Here is an 18240-nt window from a genome sequence, read left to right on the forward strand (position 1 = left end):
AGGGGCGGGGCCGGCGCGGCCGCACTTCCGGCGTCGGCGGCCCCTCCCGTCGCTCGACTCGCCGAGCTCCCAAGGCTGGAGGGGCGGCGGCGCTCGCAGGCGTCACGGAGTCGCTGCGAGCGCGTAAGTGGAAGCGTCGGCCCCCGCGCGCCACGTCTGGGACGTGCCAGACGCCCGGGCCCTGCCGTGCCGCCGCCCCGTCTCCCGGCCTTTCCCTTCGCCGCCCCGCCCCTGTCTCACCGGCCCGCCCCGCTTCCAGGGCGGCGAACGGGGCCGAGCGCCGGAGTCCAGCCGAGCTGACGCGCGGGGCCCGGGGCGAGAGGCCGGGCCCGGCCCACCCAGCGGGGGTCGAGCGGAGCCGAGTGCAGCCGAGCCGGGTCGAGTACGGCCGGGTGGAGCCGAGCGGGGCCGGGCCGAGCCGAGCCGGGTCGAGTACGGCCGAGCCGAGCCGAGCGGGTCCGAGCCGAGCCGAGCCGGGTCGAGTACGGCCGAGTCGAGCCGAGCGGGGCGGAGCCGAGCCGAGCGGGGCGGAGCGCCGGGGCCCGGCTGGAGCCGCGGCCGCCGCCATGAAGCGGGACCGGCTCGGTCGCTTCCTGTCTCCGGGGGCGGCGGGGCCGCGCGGGGGCTCCGGCGGCGGCAGCGGCAGCGGCCGGACCCGAGGCCGCCCGTCCCGCAGCGGGCCGAGCGTGGACGAGGCCGCGGCCTTGGTGGCGGCGCGGCTGGGCTGGGGCCTGGCGCGGGCCCGCGGGGACCCGGGCGAAGACGGCGCCGACGAGGCAGGTGGGTCGGGCCGGGGCGCGGGGCGGGCGGCGGGCGGGAGCGGCGGGTCCCGGGCCGGAGCCCCTCGTGCGGCTGGAGCCCCCCGCGCGCGCTCTCTCCCTTCGTGAGGTCGGGGGCCGCGGTCGTGCGGGCGGCGGCGGCTCTGGGACGTGTCGCGCCGGGGCTCGCCGGGGACCGTAGCCGCCGGCCCGCGCTGCTCCCCGTGAGCTGCGCTTGGCTCCTGGCGCGGTGCCGAGGACGCTCGAGGGGGAACCCGGGCGGCGGCCGCCCTGCCTTCGCGCGGCGTCGTCGCTCGGGGCCGGCGTGCGGGCCTTTTCGTGGGTGAGTGATGTTCCGGCGCGCGCCCGCGTGTCTGCGTGGTCGCGTGTCTGCGCGCTCGCGTGTCTGCGTGCCCGCGTGTGTGCGCGCTCGCGTCTGTGCGTGCCCGCGTGTCTGCGCGGTCGCGTCTGTGCGTGGTCGCGTGTCTGCGCGCTCGCGTCTGTGCGTGCCCGCGTCTGTGCGCGCTCGCGTGTGTGCGTGGTCGCGTGTGTGCGTGGTCGCGTGTCTGCGTGCCCGCGTCTGTGCGTGCCCGCGTCTGTGCGCGCTCGCGTGTGTGCGTGGTCGCGTGTCTGCGCGCCCGCGTGTGTGCGCGCCCGCGTGTGTGCGCGCGCCCGCCTCACGGCCTCTGGGACGCGGAGGTGGATCCCGCGCGGGCGTGGATCCGGCCGCGGTGGGGGCGCGCGTGCGCGCGCGTCCTGACTGAGGTTCTCGTTGCGTTCGGTAGAGACGCGGGAGGACTGGGCGCGATGGTGCTTTTACTCTCACTGTTCAAAAATGTGCGGGCGCCTGCGTGGCGCCGAGCGTGAAGCGTCTCTGGGAACCACGTCTGTTCGCCCTAATGCCTGTGTTTTGACTGGATCGTCCATCGTGGAGGCGTTGAGACTCCCCAGTTATTTCTGTATTGGGGGCAGTAGCCCCTTCGCAGGTGTCACTGGTGGGGCGCCTGGGGGGCTCGGGGTTAAGCCGCTGCCTTCGGGGTCCTGGGATGGAGCCCCGCATCCGGCGCCCTGCCCGGCGCGGAGCCTGCGCCCTCCTCCCTGCCTGCGGTGGTCTCTGTCCGAGCGGCGCAGTGAGTCAGTCTTCAAGGAAATGAAATGAGGGACCGGTGCGTGGATCTCCGCGGGAGAGCGAGCCCCACTCCCACTTCCCGGAGAGACGAGGCGCGCCGGGGCTTAGAGGGAGAGGGGAGCAGCCGGCCAGCCGGGCTCCACGCTGGGCTCCGTATCCTCGCCCGGAGGTCACGACCCTGGCTGAGGTCGGACTCGACCCACTGCTCGCCCAGGCACCCCCGTAGCTTTAGGTTCAGCACTTGGAGGGACGTGCATGAAGACTGGACCAGTGCACATTCCCAGCAGCAGGGCCCAGCGCGCATCCTGGTGATTCTGATGCGCGTGTCCCGGGTGAGGGTGCAGGTTGAGCACCTGTGCACTTGGGCGTGCACTTGTTAGCGGCGCTGGAAGCTCTTCTCTGGAAAAACGACCGTTTTCATCTGCCTTTTTGTTTTTCTAAGATGGATTTATTTGGGAGAGGGACAGAGAGAGCGCGCAGCTGACTGGGAGATAGGCTGACGCCCCACTGAGGGGGGAGCCTGGCTCTGGGCTGGATCCCACAACCCTGACGCCAGGAGCCAAAATCAAGTCAGACACTTAACTGACGGAGCCACCCAGGCTCCCCTGTTGCCTTTTTTTAAGTTGTGATTTTGGGTTTGAATTGTATCAGCTTTTATTATTTTTTTTAAAGATCTTATTTATTTATTTGAGAGAGAGAGAGAGTGAGCATGAGCGAGGAGAAGGTCAGAGGGAGAAGCAGACTCCCCACGGAGCTGGGAGCCCGATGCGGGACTCCGGGATCATGACCCGAGCCGAAGGCAGTCGTCCAACCCACTGAGCCACCCAGGCGTCCCTGTATTAGCTTTTAATGTATGTATTTTAGATATTCATCTTTTCTCTGTTACATGATTGGCACATATTTTCCCAAATTCCGTAGGTTACCTTTTCTTTTTGTTGGTGCTGTTCTTTGCAGTAGGGAAGCATTTCACTTGGATGTACTCCCACTTACTTATTTGTTGCTTTTGTTGCCTTTGTTTTCAATGTTGAATCTAAAACATTATCACCAGGACTGAGGAGAAGGAATTTACTGCCTGTGTTTTCTTCTAGGAGTTTTACAGTTTTGGGTCTCACAGTTAGGTCTTAAATCCATTTCGAGTTTATTTTTGTTTATGATTTAAGTTGGGGACCTAGTTTCATTTCAGTTGCATGTGGCTGTCCAGTTTCCTGATACCCATTTCCCTACTGTATATGTTGCTTCCTTTGTAGTAAGTTAATTGACCACACATATGCCTGGGTTTATATCTGGGGTCTTTTTTTTTTTTTTTTTTAAGATTTTATTTACTTACTTGATAGATCACAAGGAGGCAGAGAGACAGGCAGAGAGAGAGGAGGAAGCAGCCTCCCCACTGAGCAGAGAGCCCGATGCGGGACTCCATCCCAGGACCCTGAGATCATGACCCGAGCCGAAGGCAGCGGCTTGACCCACGGAGCCACCCAGGCGCCCCGGGCTCTCTTAGGTTACATTAATTTGTTTGTCCGTTTTTAGGTTATTACTGTACTGTTTTGGTTACTGCAGTTGTGTAATCTATTTTGAAATCAAGAAGTGTGATGCTTCTGGCTTTGTTCCTCTTTCTCAGGATTGCTTTAGCTATTTGTGGTCTTTTGTGCTTCTATATAAATGTTAAGATTGTTCTGTTTTTGTGAAAAGTACCATTGGAATTTTGGTCAGGATTCCACTGAATCTGTAGGCAGCTTTGGGTAGTGTGAACATGTTAATGGTATTCTAATCCACGAGCACAGAGTATTCATTTCTTTGTCTCCGGTCTATTTCATCGGTGTCTAAAAGTTTTCAGCGTATAGGTTTTTCACCTCCTTGTTAAAAAGTTATTCATAGGTTTTGTTACTCGTTTTGATGCATTTGTAAGTGGGATTGCTTCCTTCACTTCTTTTTCTGGTAGTTCATTGTTGGTTTGGTGTCCGTCGACTTGACCGAACTTGCACTCCTAGCATTCTTAGACTCTTTTGATGGAGTCTTTAGGGCTTTCCATATTATCTGCAGATAGAGAAAGTTTTTTTTACTTTTTTTATTTGGGTAGTTCTTATTTTTCTTGGCTAATTGCTCTAAGACTTCTGGTACTATGGTGAATAGAAGTGAGGGTGGGCACCCTTGTTTCTAACCTGGAGAGGAAAGCTCTCTGCTTTTCACCTGTGTGTGTGATGATAGCTCTAGGCTTGATACCTGTGACCGTTATTGTGTTGAGGTGCATTTTCTTCTGTACCCACTGTGTTCAGAGTTTTTATCATGATGGGCATTGAGTTTTGTCCGAAACTTTCTGCATCTGCTGAGATGCTTATAGGAGTCGCATCCTTTGTTTCGTGAACGTGTATCACGTGGATAGGTTTGTGAGTGTTGGACTGACCTTGCCCCCCTGCAATAAATCCCACTGGATCATGGTATATGAGCCACTTAGTGCATTGCTGAGTTAGGTGGGCATTTTGGGAGCTGTGTTTGTCAGGGATTTGGCGTGTAATTTTCTTGTCTTGTGGTGTCCTTGTCTGGTTTTGTTACCAGGGTAATCCTGGCCTTATTGTGGAAGCTTTTCTGGACCGTAGGGCCCTCCATTGAGCACATTCCCCCAAAAGGGTTTATGTTCAGCTGGGAGCCCAGAGCCAGAGCCTTGCTTTTGGCCCCGATGTGGGCGTGTGTCTACGGCGTGTATATGGGGAGGCTCCATGGAGGGTCCTTCACTCGAGCTGGGAGGATGCTGGGAAGATCGCAGAACATGGCCTCCCTCCCCTGGGCCATGTTGCTCCTTTCCTAGGAGCTTGTGTCTTCCGTGCCCTGTGCGGCGAGCCGCCTCGCCTGCTGACTTGATGTCTCCTGTGCTTGCCCAGGAACAGGCCGGGCTCTTGCCATGGGCCACTGTCGCCTCTGCCATGGGAAGTTCTCCTCCCGGAGTCTCCGCAGCATTTCTGGCAGGTCCCCTGGGGAGAGCTCAGACAGACCCCCCTCAGGGGAACGAGTTTTCATCAGGGACTTCCAGCATCTGCTGGGGGTGGCCGTCCACCAGGACCCAGCTCTGTCTCAGTTTGTCTGCAAGAACTGCCACGCCCAGTTCTACCAGTGCCACGGCCTCCTCAAGTCCTTCTTGCAGAGAGTCAACGTCTCCCCGACAGGCCCCCGGAAGACTTGCACGAAGTAGGCGACCCTCCTTCATTCATTTGGTGGGCGTTCGGGGCCTGAGCTCCCTGCATGCTGGGGAGTGCCGGGGGCGGGGCCTCTGCAGTGGGGAGACGCATGGTGCCTGGAGGAGCAAGCGTGCTGGTGTGAGGGAGTTGGACAGACACGCTTGGGGGAGGGTTGAGTGGAAGGAGACAGGAGGTGGCCCTTGGAAGAGACCTTCCGGACTGCATGTGGGAGAGGCGGCCTATGAAAGGGATCTGGTGAGCGTCTTGTTCGCTGCCAGCCTGACTCCTGGCCGTGCTGATCCTTTGCAGGGTTGGTGCCAAGCCCCCACCAGGGGCAGAGGAGGGAGCGTGTTTGGGTGAGTGTGCCCCTTGTGTGTGGTGTGTGGGCAGGCTCCAGGTGGACTGGGTGCTGACTGGCCGTGGGTGTGGCATCTCTCTGCCTTTCCTCAGTGGACCTGATCACTTCGAGCCCCCAGGGCCTGCGCAACTTGGTGGCATGGGTGCATGGACACGCAGCCAGCTGTGGGGCCCTGCCTAACCTCCAGAGGACATTGTCCTCCGAGTACTGCGGTGTCATCCAAGCTGTTTGGGGCTGTGACCAGGGCCACGACTATACCATGGATGCCGACTCCAGCTGCGGGGCCCTCTTGCTGGACAGTGCATTGGCAGTCAAGTGGACATGGGACAAGGAGATGGCCCCGTGGCTGACCCAGCATCGGGGGTCCAACCCCACTGGGGCTGCCCCTCAGAGTTCCCAGGGCAGAGCAACCACAGCTCCAGCTGAGACCGAGACGCTGCCCAGCACCGACATGGCCCAGCCTTCTTCAGATGTCAACCCCGTAGGGCCTGGGCTGGGCCCCTCACCTCAGCCAAGTTTCCCCTCAAGTGGGGCCCCAGGTAGGAGGCTCTTGTGGGCTGTTAGACCAGGATTCCTAATCTTGAGCCAGGCAGGGCCCTCAGCAGAAAGGGGATGTCTGCGTTGTCGCGGACCGTGGTCATGGCGTCGTATGCAGCGGCTCTGGGAGGAGTCAGCCTCAGCATCTCCTCCTGGGCACCTGACACCAGGGAGGGGTTAAGGACTCTGTGGCAGCAGTTTGTAAAGGCATGCCTTTCTGCCGTCCGGTCTTCTTGCCAAGCCTGCTTGGGACCAGGGGGCTGAGAGAGGCAGAAGAATGGGGTCCTTGTTGGGGGACACGGGGGAAGAGGGCAGCTGCTGCCTCTGAGGCGGCCTTGGGCCAGCTGCAGGTCATTCTCTGGGTCCCGGCCAGCATCTCTGAGACATCCCAGTGGGACTCGTATAGACAGGCTCCTCCGCCAGCTGGCCAAGAGGAGACACAGGGCCCTTGTTTGGGACCCCATCCCACTGTGCTGTGGTTGGGCTGTTGCTGTTCATGGCCTTTGTATTGGGGCGACTGGGTTGGCTTCCTGCTGCTTCTTGCAGCCTCCGTTTGTGCACCTGAGCTACCCAGAAAAAAAAAAAGAAGCGTGGCTGCCCAGATAGTTCAGAGAGAGAAAGGGGCACAGATGCTGGGAGGGGAGAAGGGATTTGGGTCAGAGGGTTCTTAGAACTGCTTTTTTTTTTCCCCCTACTGTGTGCATGCAATGCTTTGATAACAATGATTTTTTTAAATGTCCCGGAACATCCACAAAGTGCAGGTCATCCCACCCCGAAACAACTGGATCTGAACCTCTAGGAAGGGCTGGGCTTGCTGATGTGGGCTGTTGGCTAGGGTTCCTGATGCCTGGTGCTGCCCGTGCCGGGGCTAGATGTGGGGGTGGCCGGTCTGGCTCTGCAGGGACCTTACGGGGAATGGGACTGGGAGGTGGGCGGGATCGAAGGTGGAAGGACCTCCGGCTCCCCGCGAGGAAGACAGGTACAGATGCCCGCCTCCTTTCTGGGGAGCACTGCTTGCGCTCCGTGTTGGTAACAGGAGCCCTGTTCTTTGTTTCTCAGGGCGGTTGGGTGAGAAGCAGGTTCCATCTTCAACCTCGGATGATCGGGTAAAAGACGAGTTCAGTGACCTTTCTGAGGGGTGAGAGAAGAGTGGGTTTAAATAGCCTAAAATTCCTCCTTGGAAAACCAAACTCCACCAACCTGTGTGCTCCCTGCTTGTGTCCTGGCCAGGACCCTCTCCTTCTCTTGGTGGGAAGGAGAGGAGTGGCCGCGGGTCCTTCCAGGCTCCTGATCCACAGGGCCCCCCAGACCTGAGGCATCCGCAGGAGGAGCGCAGCCGGGGGGTGTGGAATTAGAGTCCTGCGGTCGCTCTTCTGCTGTTGCTGGCTTGTCTCCTTCAAGGCTGTGGTTTTGTGCCAGCTGTAGATGTTACTGAAGCAGGCGAGGTCAGTCTCTGGCCCTTTGCCCTGACATGGTTGTGACTTAGGGCAGAGGTTCTGTGCAGGAGGACCAGCTGCTCCCGAAGGGCACTATCAGGGGCTGTTTGCTCCTGGGGCCGCCTCCTGCTTGTCGGCTGAGGACCCCTCGTGGTGGCAGCCACATGCCAGCTGGCCCTCACACCCTTTCCCCGTGAGCTGTGACTGGGATGCAGACGTGCCCTCATACACACGAGGAGGAGGACAGTATGGTTTTTGGCTCGGATCTAGTGGGGTGTCAGTGCAAATGACTGAGGTGCCGGAAGAACTCAGGTGGGCATGCTAAAACACCTCCAGGACCAGCAGTGGTCACAGGCTGTCCTCTAGGCCACCAGCCAGCCTGGAGTCTCTCGTCTGGACGCGTGGCAGCCTGCAGGCGAGGCCGTGGCGCACCAGCCTGCCTGTGACTGCTGTCCTGTAGAGACTGAATTCTTGCTTTAGGGTAAAGGTTACAGATGCGCAGATCTTTTGCTGGCCTTTGTGACCTTTGCAGTGGCCAACAGCTGACACACCAGCTGGATAGGTGCTCACAGTTGTGGGAAGCAGTGACTCATAGTCGAAAGTCCACTTTCTGAGAAGCCTGCCTCTGTGAGGTCTTCGTGTGCTACCTGGGGCCCCCTAGAGAGGTTCTTTCCAAGTTCAGGGTCCTGGTGTGAGGGGAGTGTGGCTTCTGGGGGATCGCCAGTTTTCAGTTTGCTGGCCTGCCCTTTATGTTAGGAGAGGAGTTCAGAAATTTGGGGGTTTTTAGGTTTCTAAGACCTTGTTAGGAGTGCAAAAACATGGAGTATGGAGATTTGATGGTATTTCTAGACAGGAAGTGTCACTGGATCTGTCATACACCACAGGCCTTTGCTAACGGTTCTCTCTTCTCCCCTAGGGACATCCTGAGTGAAGAGGAAAATGACAAGAAGCAGAATGCCCAGTCCTCCGACGAATCCTTCGAGCCTTACGCAGAAAAGAAGTAAGGGCGGCAGTCTTGTTCCGTGTCCCTAGGGTGCGGGAATGGTGTCCCTGGGTAACCTGGAAACCTGTGTCTGCCTGGCAGGGTCACTGGGAGGGAGCAGTTGGGGCAGAGAATGAAGGCTCCTGCTTCCTGGTCTGCCCTTGCTCAGCACACGTTCCCCGCTGCTCTTTGGCCTGACGACCCTAGCCTAGTACTGTGTGGCTTCAGCCGGAGGCCTTTCTGATTTCCGTGCTGAGACCTGGTCTCTGTGTCGTGTGGGAGTGGCAGAGCCTGTGGATGTGACTCCGTGTCATTCTGGGAGCTCTCTGCTTTCCCTTCTGCCTGGTCTGACCGTAGGCATACCGCGGTCATGTCTGTCCTGCCACCCACGACAGGGTTCCTGCAGGAGCCTCTACCCTGCACTTCCTTCTGCTGCGCTGCTGAGGCCCTTGGAGACTCGGACCCAGCCCTGCAGTTGCTCTCAGATCTGCCTCTGGCACGGAGTTCTACACCACTTCCTGTCCCGGTGCCTCTGCGGCCTTGTCTGGACCTTCCGTTTTCGGGGTTTGTGTTCTCGTAGGATACAGGGTCCTGGCAGGGAAGGCTGGTGTACGCTTGGGTCACTTTCCTCCTGCCGGAAGCGCAGGGACACCGGGGACAGCGGCGGTTGGCCACGCCCCGCTTGCTGCCCCTGAGCACTCCGCAGCCGAGCGCAGACCGAAGCACCGAACCGTCAGTCAGGAAAGCGCAGCGCAGATTACAGAGCAGACCTGACTTCCTTTTTTCATTCGCGTTTTAACGGCTGTGGAAAAAGAGACAGAAGCCAGGCCCTGCGGGACGTGGGACCAGGTAGCAGTGTGCTGGCCACAGCTCTGGGTTCACCTTTGTGCCCACAGAGACACTCAGACCTGGTGGCCACGTGGTTCCTTGGGTGCTACAGTATGAATCACAGCTGGAAACCTAGGACAGGGCCTCTGAGTAGTCCTCGTCCATGTGACCTTGTTTTAGCAGACATGCTGGTCCCCAGGTGACCCCCATTTCGTATTTGTAAATGTGCAGTTAATTCAGGGGCACCGAGTACATGAATAGTGTTGTGCAGCCGTCACCGCTCTTTCTAAACGTATCATCATCCCGAGTAGAAGCTGCTCCTGTTCAGTAATGACCTCCGTCCTCCCCGCTCCCAGGCTTGGCAGCCGCTAATCTAGTTACATCAGGGCAGCCCATGGAAGTGGAAATGCATATTTGTCCCTTTTGATAGGGTTCTTTTACTTAACATAATGTGTCTTAGATTGATCTGTGTTGTGACGTGTATCAGAACTTGGTTCCTTTCTATGACTGAATACATTCTGTCGTATGCATAGACTACAGTGCGTTGGTCCATTCATCTGTCATTTTGGGTTGTTTCTACCTGTTGGGTGTTGTGAATAATATTATGAATACTGGCCTACAAGTACCTGAGGGGCGCCTGGGTGGCGATAAAGCATCCAACTGTGTTTTTTTTTTTTTTTTTTTTTAAGATTTTATTTATTTATTTGACAGCCAGAGATCACAAGCAGGCAGAGAGGCAGGCAGAGAGAGAGGGGGAAGCAGGATCTCTGCTGAGCAGAGAATCTGATGTGGGGCTTGATCCCAGGACCCTGAGATCATGACCTGAGCTGAAGGCAGAGGCTTAACCCACTGAGCCACCCAGTTGCCCTTTTGTTTATTTTTACAGGGAAGTACAGTTGGCGTGCAGTGTTTGTGTCAGGCCCACAATGTAGTGACTCAGTAATTCTGTATGTGGGGCGGTACTCGGCGAGGTGTGGCTGCCGTCTGTCGCCGTGCAGCCCTGTGAGAGCTCCGCTGACTGTGCTCTCTATGCTTTGTCTTCATTCCCTGAGCAGAGCGCTCCCTGCCCCACAAACATCACTTCTCTATTTATGGGGCTGTTTCTGCTTTTGTTGGTTTTGGTTTTTATTCCACGTACAGGTAAGGTTATTTCTCTTTCCTTGAATTAGTTCACTTAGCAGAATGCTCTCTAGGTCCATCTACGTTGTTGTAAGATCTTATTTTTCTTACGGATGAGTGATGTCCCATTATATACATACCACGTCTTTTTTATCCGTTCATCTTGGAGCCCTTGTGTTGCTTCCATGTTGCTAGAAGCTTGGCTGTCGTAAATGGCATTGGCACAAACATAAGGGACCTGTGTCTTTTTGAATTAGTATTTTCTTGTTGTTTGGGTAAATATAGCAGTGGAATTACTGAATCGTACTCTGTTTCTATTTTTAATTTTTTATTATTTACAAGATTTTATTATTTAAAGAGACAGACACAGCAAAGAGGTAACATAAGCAGGTGGAGTGGGAGAGGGAGAAACAGGCTTCCCGCTGAGCAGGGAGCCGGGGGCTTGATGCCAGGGCCCTGGGATCATGATCTGAGCCAAAGCCAGACGCTTAACAACTGAGCTACCCAGGCATCCCTATTAAGTTTTTTGGTTTTGGGTTTTGTTTTTTTTTTTTAAATATTTTATTTGTTTATTTGACGGAGAGAGATCACAAGTAGAGAGGCAGGCAGAGAGAGAGAGAGGGAAGCAGGCTCCCTGCTGAGCAGAGAGCCTGATGCGGGGCTCCATCCCAGGACCCGAGATCATGACCTGAGCCGAAGGCAGCGGCTTAACCCACTGAGACTCCCAGGCGCCCTGACCCTCTTAAGTTTTTAATTGTAATTCCGGTATAGTTAACGTACCATTCATTTATTTGCGAGAATGAGAGAGAGAGAGAGAGCAGGAGAAGAGAGAGGGGTCGGGGGAGAAGCAGACCCCCGGCAGAGCAGGGAGCCCGATGCGGGGCTCGATCCCAGGACTCCAGGATCATGACCCGAGCCGAAGGCAGAGGCTTCAACCCACTGAGCCACCCAGGCGCCCCAGGCGCCCTGTTTTTAAATTTCTGTGGAACATCCATACTTCTTTCCACAGTGGCTGTTCTCTTTTTTTCTAATTTTTAGTATCGTTAACACAGTGTTATACTAGTCTCAGGCATATCATATAGTGATTCCAACCTGTTTTCCTTTTTAGTGGTCATCGTCTCGGTTGTGACGCGGTACCCATTGTCATTTCGGTTTGCACTTCCTTAGGGGTTAGTGATGGTGGACATCTCTTAACATGCTCAGATTTTTTGAGAAATGTCTATTTAAGTCTTTTGCCCTTTTTCCCCCTTCGGATTTGAAAGTTTTTTTCTTTTTATTTATTCTTGCCCATTTTTAAATTGGCTTGTTTTATCTTTATGCTGTTGAGTCGTAAAGTCCATTTTCTCCCATTCAGTGGATCATTGTTTCATTCCTTGATACTTTCCTCTGGTGCACAAAAAGTTTTAATTTTAATTTTGAAATCCAATTTACCTGTTCTTACTTGTGTTGCCTTTTTTTTTTTTTTTTTTTTTTAATTTCTGTGTTCAACGTGGGGCTCAGACTCAAACCCCAAGATCAAGAGTTGCAGGCTCAGGCGCCTGGGTGGCTCAGTGGGTTAAGCCGCTGCCTTCGGCTCAGGTCATGATCTCAGGGTCCTGGGATCGAGCCCCACATCGGGCTCTCTGCTCAGCGGGGAGCCTGCTTCCTCCTCTCTCCCTGCCTCTCTGCCTGCTTGTGATCTCTGTCTGTCAAATAAATAAATAAAATATTTAAAAAAAAAAAAGAGTTGCAGGCTCTGCTGACTGAGGCAGCCAGGCCGCCCGTGTTGCTTTACCTTGGATGTTATATTCCAGAAACTGTTGCCAAATCCAAGGTCATGTTTTCATCCAGCAGTTTGATAGTTTTAGCTCTTACGTCTTTGATTTATTTGAGTTAGTTTTCGTATATGGGGTGAGTTCGGGATCCGGTTGCGGCTTCGGCCGGCGGATGCACAGCTCTCCCAGCACCGTTTGTTGACGAGATTGTCCTTTCCCGGTGACTGGACTTGGCGCGCTTCTCAGAAAACCAGTTGATGTTTCTTGTGAGGGGTGTGTTTTTGGGCTCTCAGTACTCTTCAGTTAGTCTGCATGTCTGTTCGTGTGCTACTACCACACTGTTGTGATTATTGTAGTTTTATGATTTTGGAATCCGAAGTGTGAGTCCTCCAGCTTGTTTTTCAGACTCATCTCGCTGTTCAGTGTCCCTTTTAAGTCCATGTTAAGCTTAGGATTGCTTCTTTGGTTTCTGCCAAAAACACCACTGGGTTAGGGTTAGGGATGGAACCTGTAGCCTGCTTTGGGAGTAGTGCCATCTTGACATTAATCCTGCAGTCCATAAACCTGGGGTGTTTTAGGTCTTTTTAAATTTCTTTCAGCAGTATGTTTTAGTGTTCGGTGTATAAGTCTTTCATCTCCTTGGTTAATTTTATTTCTAACTATTATTTTTAATGCTAGTGCAAATGAATTGTTTTTACAGTTTTGTTTTGCATCATTCATTTTTAAAACTGGTTTTTGTGTGTTGATTATGTACCCTGCAGCTTTGCTGAATTTGTTTATTTTTGTGTGGATTCTTCAGGGTTTTCTACATAGGAGGTCATGTTATGTGCACAGAGGTAATTTTTTTTCGTAATTTAGATCCCCTCTCTTTTTTTTTTGCCTGATTGCTGTGTCTAGAACTTCTAATGCTATGTTAATAGCAGTGGTGAAAATGGGCATCTTTGTCTTTTTTTTTTGTTTTTAAGATGTTGTTTGACAGAGATCACAGGTAGATAGAGAGGCAGGCGGAGAGAGAGAGGAGGAAGCAGGCTCCCTGCTAAGCAGAGAGCCCGATGAGGGGCTGGATCCCAGGACCCTGGGATCATGACCTGAGCTGAAGGTCATGAGCCAAAGGTCATTAACCAACTGAGCCACCCAGGTGCCCTTGTCTTGTTCTTGATTACGGGAAAGTTTTCAGTCTTTCACAGTTGAGGATGATGTTAGGTAGAGGCTTGTCGCATAATGTCCTAAGAAGTTCCTTTTGTTTCTGACAGTTTTCTTTAAATGTTTGGATCTGAAAAGGGAAAAAATGTACATTTCTCTTTATATACTTTTTTAAAGATTTTATTTGAGAGACAGAGAGCATGAGCAGAGGGAGGGGGAGAGGGAAAAGCAGATTCCTGCTGAGTGTGGAGCCGAAGGCAGGACTCGATCACCGGACCTCGGGATCATGACCTAAGTCAAAGGCAGACGCTTAACCCACTGAGCCACAGGCACCCTATGTCTCTTTAAATCTTCACTAGGCCCCACGGGGAGATTGGTGCATCTGAACTGCTCCTTCAGGGACCCGTCAGACTGAATAAAAGGTCCCCACTGTGCACGCTGGCCCTAGCCGCAAGACTGAGGAGCAGGGCGGCAGCTGTGGGGCAACAGCGCGCTCTCCCGAGAACATGCATCTCCCTCTGAGCCCCGCCTGGTGGCTGGGCACCTTCCATCATGTTCCAAAACTGTTGGTTCTGAACTTTTCTAGCCTGGTGCTGGCTTTGTTGGAGGGACTGACCCCTAAAGCTTCCCCAATCCATCCTTTAATATGACATCTCCAAGGAGTGTTTGGTTTTGATGTTCAGGGAGTGACGTTTGAGTCCCCACGGCCCAGCCGTCCTGCCCCTTGCCTTCCCGAGGCGGCAGTGCAGAGCCTCTGCCTTTGCTCGGAGTTGGTCTAGCTCTGGCGGCTGAGGTCCGTTTGAAAGCCGGCCGCTGAGCGCTGAGACCGGAACAGGCTGCCATGGGAGCCTGGGGAAACCTCTCCTGTGGGAGGAGAAAGAAGCGGGCAGGAAGGTGAGCGACCCCGTGCGAGAGACCAGAAGCAGCCCTGAGTCGCATGGTTCCCCCTCGCCCCATGGGGTTTTTTGCCCCCCTTCTAGGGTCTCTGGCAAAAAGAGTGAAAGCAAAGAAACCAAGAAGTCTGAAGAACCAAAAATTCGGAAGAAACCTGGCCCCAAGCCAGGCTGGAAGAACAAGCTGCGCTGTGAGAGGTGAGAGCCTGGGTCGGGGGCCGCCCTGCCCGTGGGGGCAGCGGCTCCATGTGCGCTCTGCCTTGCAGGGAGGAGCTGCCCACCATCTACAAGTGCCCTTACCAGGGCTGCACGGCTGTGTACCGAGGGGCCGACGGCATGAAGGTGAGCAGGGCCTTGCCCCGGGGCCAGGGCTGACCGGGAGGGCCCAGGTTTCTGTAGAGCCAGACGGAGACTTGTTCCCAGGGCCGCACGAGAGCCTCGGTGGGTAGAGCGGAACAGCCAGGGGCCGAGAAGTGAGCCTTCCACTCCTGGGAAAAGCACCCACTTCTGGTTGAGGGACGGACGGTTGGGTCTCTTCCTTTGAGGCTGCCGTGTAGGGCATGTGGGAGGCATGTGCTGTGTGATCGGGGGGGCGGGGGGACTCTCCTGGCCCGGGCACTCAGGGTCTTGCTGTCTCTGCCGCAGAAGCACATAAAGGAGCACCATGAGGAGGTCCGGGAGAGGCCCTGCCCCCACCCTGGCTGCAACAAGGTGTTCATGATCGACCGCTATCTGCAGCGCCACGTGAAGCTCATCCACACGGGTGCGTGCCCTGCTCTCCCACACACTCGCCTGCACAGTCGCCCTGGGGTCTGAGGGGGGCTGGATGCCCTTGAAGATGCCTGGGGCTGTGTCTTGGTGCCTTGAGGGTCATGCGTAAGTGGTGTGGGACTGACCGTGAAGAAACCCCAGTGCCTTTCAGCAAGTTTATTGTGGTGGGGGGGTTTTCTCATTGCTTTTTTTTTACGATTTTATTTATTTATTTGACAGAGATCACACGTAGGCAGAGAGGCAGGCAGAGAGAGAGAGAGGAGGAAGCAGGCTCCCCGCTGAGCAGAGAGCCCGATGCGGGACTCGATCCCAGGACTCTGGGATCATGACCTGAGCCAAAGGCAGAGGCTTTAACCCACTGAGCCACCCAGGCGCCCCTCTCATGACTTTTAAAAAATGACATTTATTACATGCTTTTCGGATTGTAAAAGTAACCCACGCACGTGGTAGCAGTCGTAGAAACTAAGCACCTAGAAGGTGGTACGCGCCCTCCCTCCGCACTTGCGGGTCTGTCTTCCCGTTTGTTCTCGTTTTGTGTCTGTGCCTTTTTCTGTGTGCTTTTGAGAGTAATGGCCTGAAGAAGTCCTGTGGGGCCCTGCAGAGTAGTGGGCCTGTTCCCCAGGGCCTGGCGCCTCGGGGCTAGGGTTGGGGGGTATGTTCTGCTCTTGTGTTCTGGCCATTTTAGGCTTCAGACCAGTCGTCCGCAGAGGCTCTCTGCGCCCGGTGTGGGCGGTGCCTGGTCCAAAGGTGGTGCGCAGGCGGCTGTGCTCTGGTCTGCTCAGGAAATGAGACCTGCTGGCACAGACTCTGGAATTCCCGGGTCAAGGAACGTGGTGTGAGCAGGGGTTTGGACAGGTCTTCGGGGCAAGGGGGCCTGCTGTGCTGGGACTGAGGCCAGGGGAGTGCAGGTAGCTTGGTGTGAGTTAGGAATGGAGTATTGTTGTTCATGCTGGTTCCTGAGGTGGACCTTTGCTTATGCTGGGGGCGGGGGAGGTAGAGGGCACCTGCTCTTCCTTTGGTCCTAGAGAGGTCGCTCTAGGATGCCCTCTGAGCTGAGCACATAACTTCCACCCCCAGCCCATGGGCCTCAGGTGCTCTTGTTTGTCCACAGGCTGTGCGCTTGCTCCGAGAGCGGCAGTGCCCTCTGGGCTCTCCCTGAGCCTAGCCCACTGACCTTTACAGTTCCAGGCTTGAAGCGCCACTAGTTGCAAGAACTTGGGAAGCTCAGGCCCTCGGCCCCTCTGGCTTTCCAAGCCAGTTGCTCTGGGGACTCCTTTTCCCTGAGAGCTAGTCCGTCTCTTGCTCTTCTCCCCGAAGGTGGCTCCCTCCTCCCTACCTTTAGTTGTGGGGTTGGTTTTGCGTCTTCAGGTCCATTTCTGGGGTATTTGGGAGGATGTGATAGTTCCCTAAGTGTGTTTGTGGGATGATGTGAGCCGAGGGCTCTCTTCCTCTCCTCACCCGTTCTCTGCAGCCGCATTACAGCCCGGGGCTCATGGGCGTTTCTTAGTTTGGACTCCCTTGAACGACGTGATCTGTGCCACCCGTGTTAGAAGCCCAGCAACTGTGTGCGCTGGACCCCCGCTGCTGCAGCTTCTCCCCACAAAGCTGCTGTCCTGCGTGGGCATCACCGCCTTTAAATGATCCGTGGATTGTGTATCTGTTTATCCCTAAACAGAAACTGCACTTGTTTTTGTCAAAATGACTTACTATAGAAAGTTACACTTTACTTTTTTCACCCAGATTTATGTCAGTTTTATTGTTGAACAAATCTATTGGTTGGTCTCACTGTGAAACAATTTTTCCCATGTTTTTTACTCTTGAGCCACCCTGGACATCTGACACAAATAATTCTCAAATTGGGACTTCACATTGTGTCGCAGTTCAGACACCAGTGGTCATAACCATTAGCAGTTTTTTTTTTTTTTTTAAACACCAAGAGGGTGGACTGTGAACTTGGAAGGGTGCATTGTACCTAGTAGGGGAGAGAGCCAGGTTGGGGGGGTGTTTGTAGGTGGAGTGGCGGTGAGGGAGAGGCTCGTGGCCACCACCCCAGGCACACGTCCAGAAGTAGAACGGACTCTTGGGTTTTTGTTCAAGAGTATAAGAAATTCATTTGCTAAGTGGATATCCCCTTCCCTACCTTGGACCCGAGATGGGGATGATTTTTAGAGCAGTAGTAATCAGTGATGCTTTAGTGATTTGGATGTCCTCTAAGAATCTGCTTGAGTAGATCTAAAGTTTCTCTTTTAGAAAACAGGCTTCACCTGTGTACAGTAGCTGGCGAAGTCTCAGCCAGGTGACACTTTAAAGCAATTTTAACAAAAAGTTTTACATGAGAAATGTTTTCCATCTCTCAGTAAAAGTGGGTTTGCACGGCCCCTTGCTTGGGTCCCCGTGCTCCGTGGGAGGGCTGGGCATTTCTCGTGTGGTGCTCACTGGATCTCTGGCCCGCAGAGGTGCGGAACTACATCTGCGACGAGTGTGGACAGACCTTCAAGCAGCGGAAGCACCTTCTCGTCCACCAGATGCGCCACTCAGGAGCCAAACCTCTGCAGTAAGTGTGGGGACGGGCACCTTCTCACGGCCACGCTGGCGCCCATGCCCTCGCTCACCTGACCCTGTCCCCCAGGTGTGAAGTCTGTGGCTTCCAGTGCCGGCAACGGGCGTCCCTCAAGTACCACATGACTAAACACAAGGCTGAGACCGAGCTGGACTTTGCCTGTGACCAGTGTGGCCGGCGGTTCGAGAAGGCCCATAACCTCAATGTGCACATGTCCATGGTCCACCCTCTGACGCAAACCCAGGACAAGGCACTGCCCCTGGAGCCACCGCCTGGGACTGTGGAGGGCCAGGCCGTGAAGCCCGAGCCCACCTGAACATAGGCGCTAAATGGGGTTAAGACAGTTTCGGTAGTTCCTCATATGCAACCTGATGGCACAGCTTTGCTCGCTCGCTCCCCTGGAGCCCCCACGCTGTACCCCCCACCTGTGCGTCAGGAGGGCACTGATCTGCCGTGTGGTGAAGGTGGGCTCGGTGTGCAACTCGTGTAGCCTTTCCAGCCTCCACTCTGGGACCAGCATTTTCCAACATACACTGAGTGACTCGGGGCCAGATGGATTTTAAATAATTGATTCCTGTTCCCCACCAAAGCAATCAAGGAGATTTGTAATCCACTTTTTAGTGCAAAAGCTCCATGTTATGCTTGTAATAAATTATTTACAAAGGAGCTGGGCTGTGCACTGCGCAGGGCCCAGTCAGAAGAGCTGGGGCTCCTGGTAGAGGTCCGCATCGGGCACCGCCTGCTGTCTGCTCAGGAGGGCGGCGCTCACTTCCGGGTCACAGTCTCCACGAGCGGCCAGCAG

The 18240-nt window shown here is 55.0% G+C and overlaps 2 protein-coding genes across 9 annotated transcripts in view; one reads left to right on the plus strand and one right to left on the minus strand.

The window, feature by feature from the left end:
- Positions 1-40: 40 nt before the first annotated feature.
- ZNF276 (zinc finger protein 276) lies at positions 41-18104 on the plus strand. Of its 2 annotated transcripts, none has more exons than XM_045076486.1 (11): positions 41-123; positions 4764-5067; positions 5367-5413; positions 5508-5954; positions 7012-7090; positions 8305-8388; positions 14195-14305; positions 14374-14449; positions 14753-14870; positions 17333-17432; positions 17508-18104. In XM_045076486.1, exons 2-11 carry the CDS (start codon positions 4784-4786, stop codon positions 17752-17754), a joined length of 1593 nt encoding a protein of 530 aa, XP_044932421.1. In that variant the 5' UTR covers positions 41-123; positions 4764-4783; the 3' UTR covers positions 17755-18104. The 2 variants fall into 2 exon arrangements, with proteins under 2 accessions (XP_044932421.1, XP_044932422.1); XM_045076487.1 differs by lacking the exon at positions 41-123 and adding an exon at positions 502-780.
- The window catches only part of FANCA (FA complementation group A), a 61076-nt gene continuing 60876 nt past the window's right edge, over positions 18041-18240 (minus strand). For 6 of the 7 annotated variants that reach the window (XM_045076479.1, XM_045076477.1, XM_045076478.1 and 3 more), the window contains one exon: positions 18041-18240. In XM_045076479.1, the coding sequence (XP_044932414.1) occupies positions 18133-18240 (108 nt within the window). In that variant the 3' untranslated portion in view covers positions 18041-18132. The other variant, XR_006605653.1, reaches the window with a different exon arrangement.

Source organism: Mustela putorius, unplaced genomic scaffold (assembly GCF_011764305.1).
Source record: "Mustela putorius furo isolate JIRA1106 unplaced genomic scaffold, ASM1176430v1.1 tig00000174_pilon_pilon_pilon, whole genome shotgun sequence".
Classification (NCBI taxonomy): domain Eukaryota; kingdom Metazoa; phylum Chordata; class Mammalia; order Carnivora; family Mustelidae; genus Mustela; species Mustela putorius.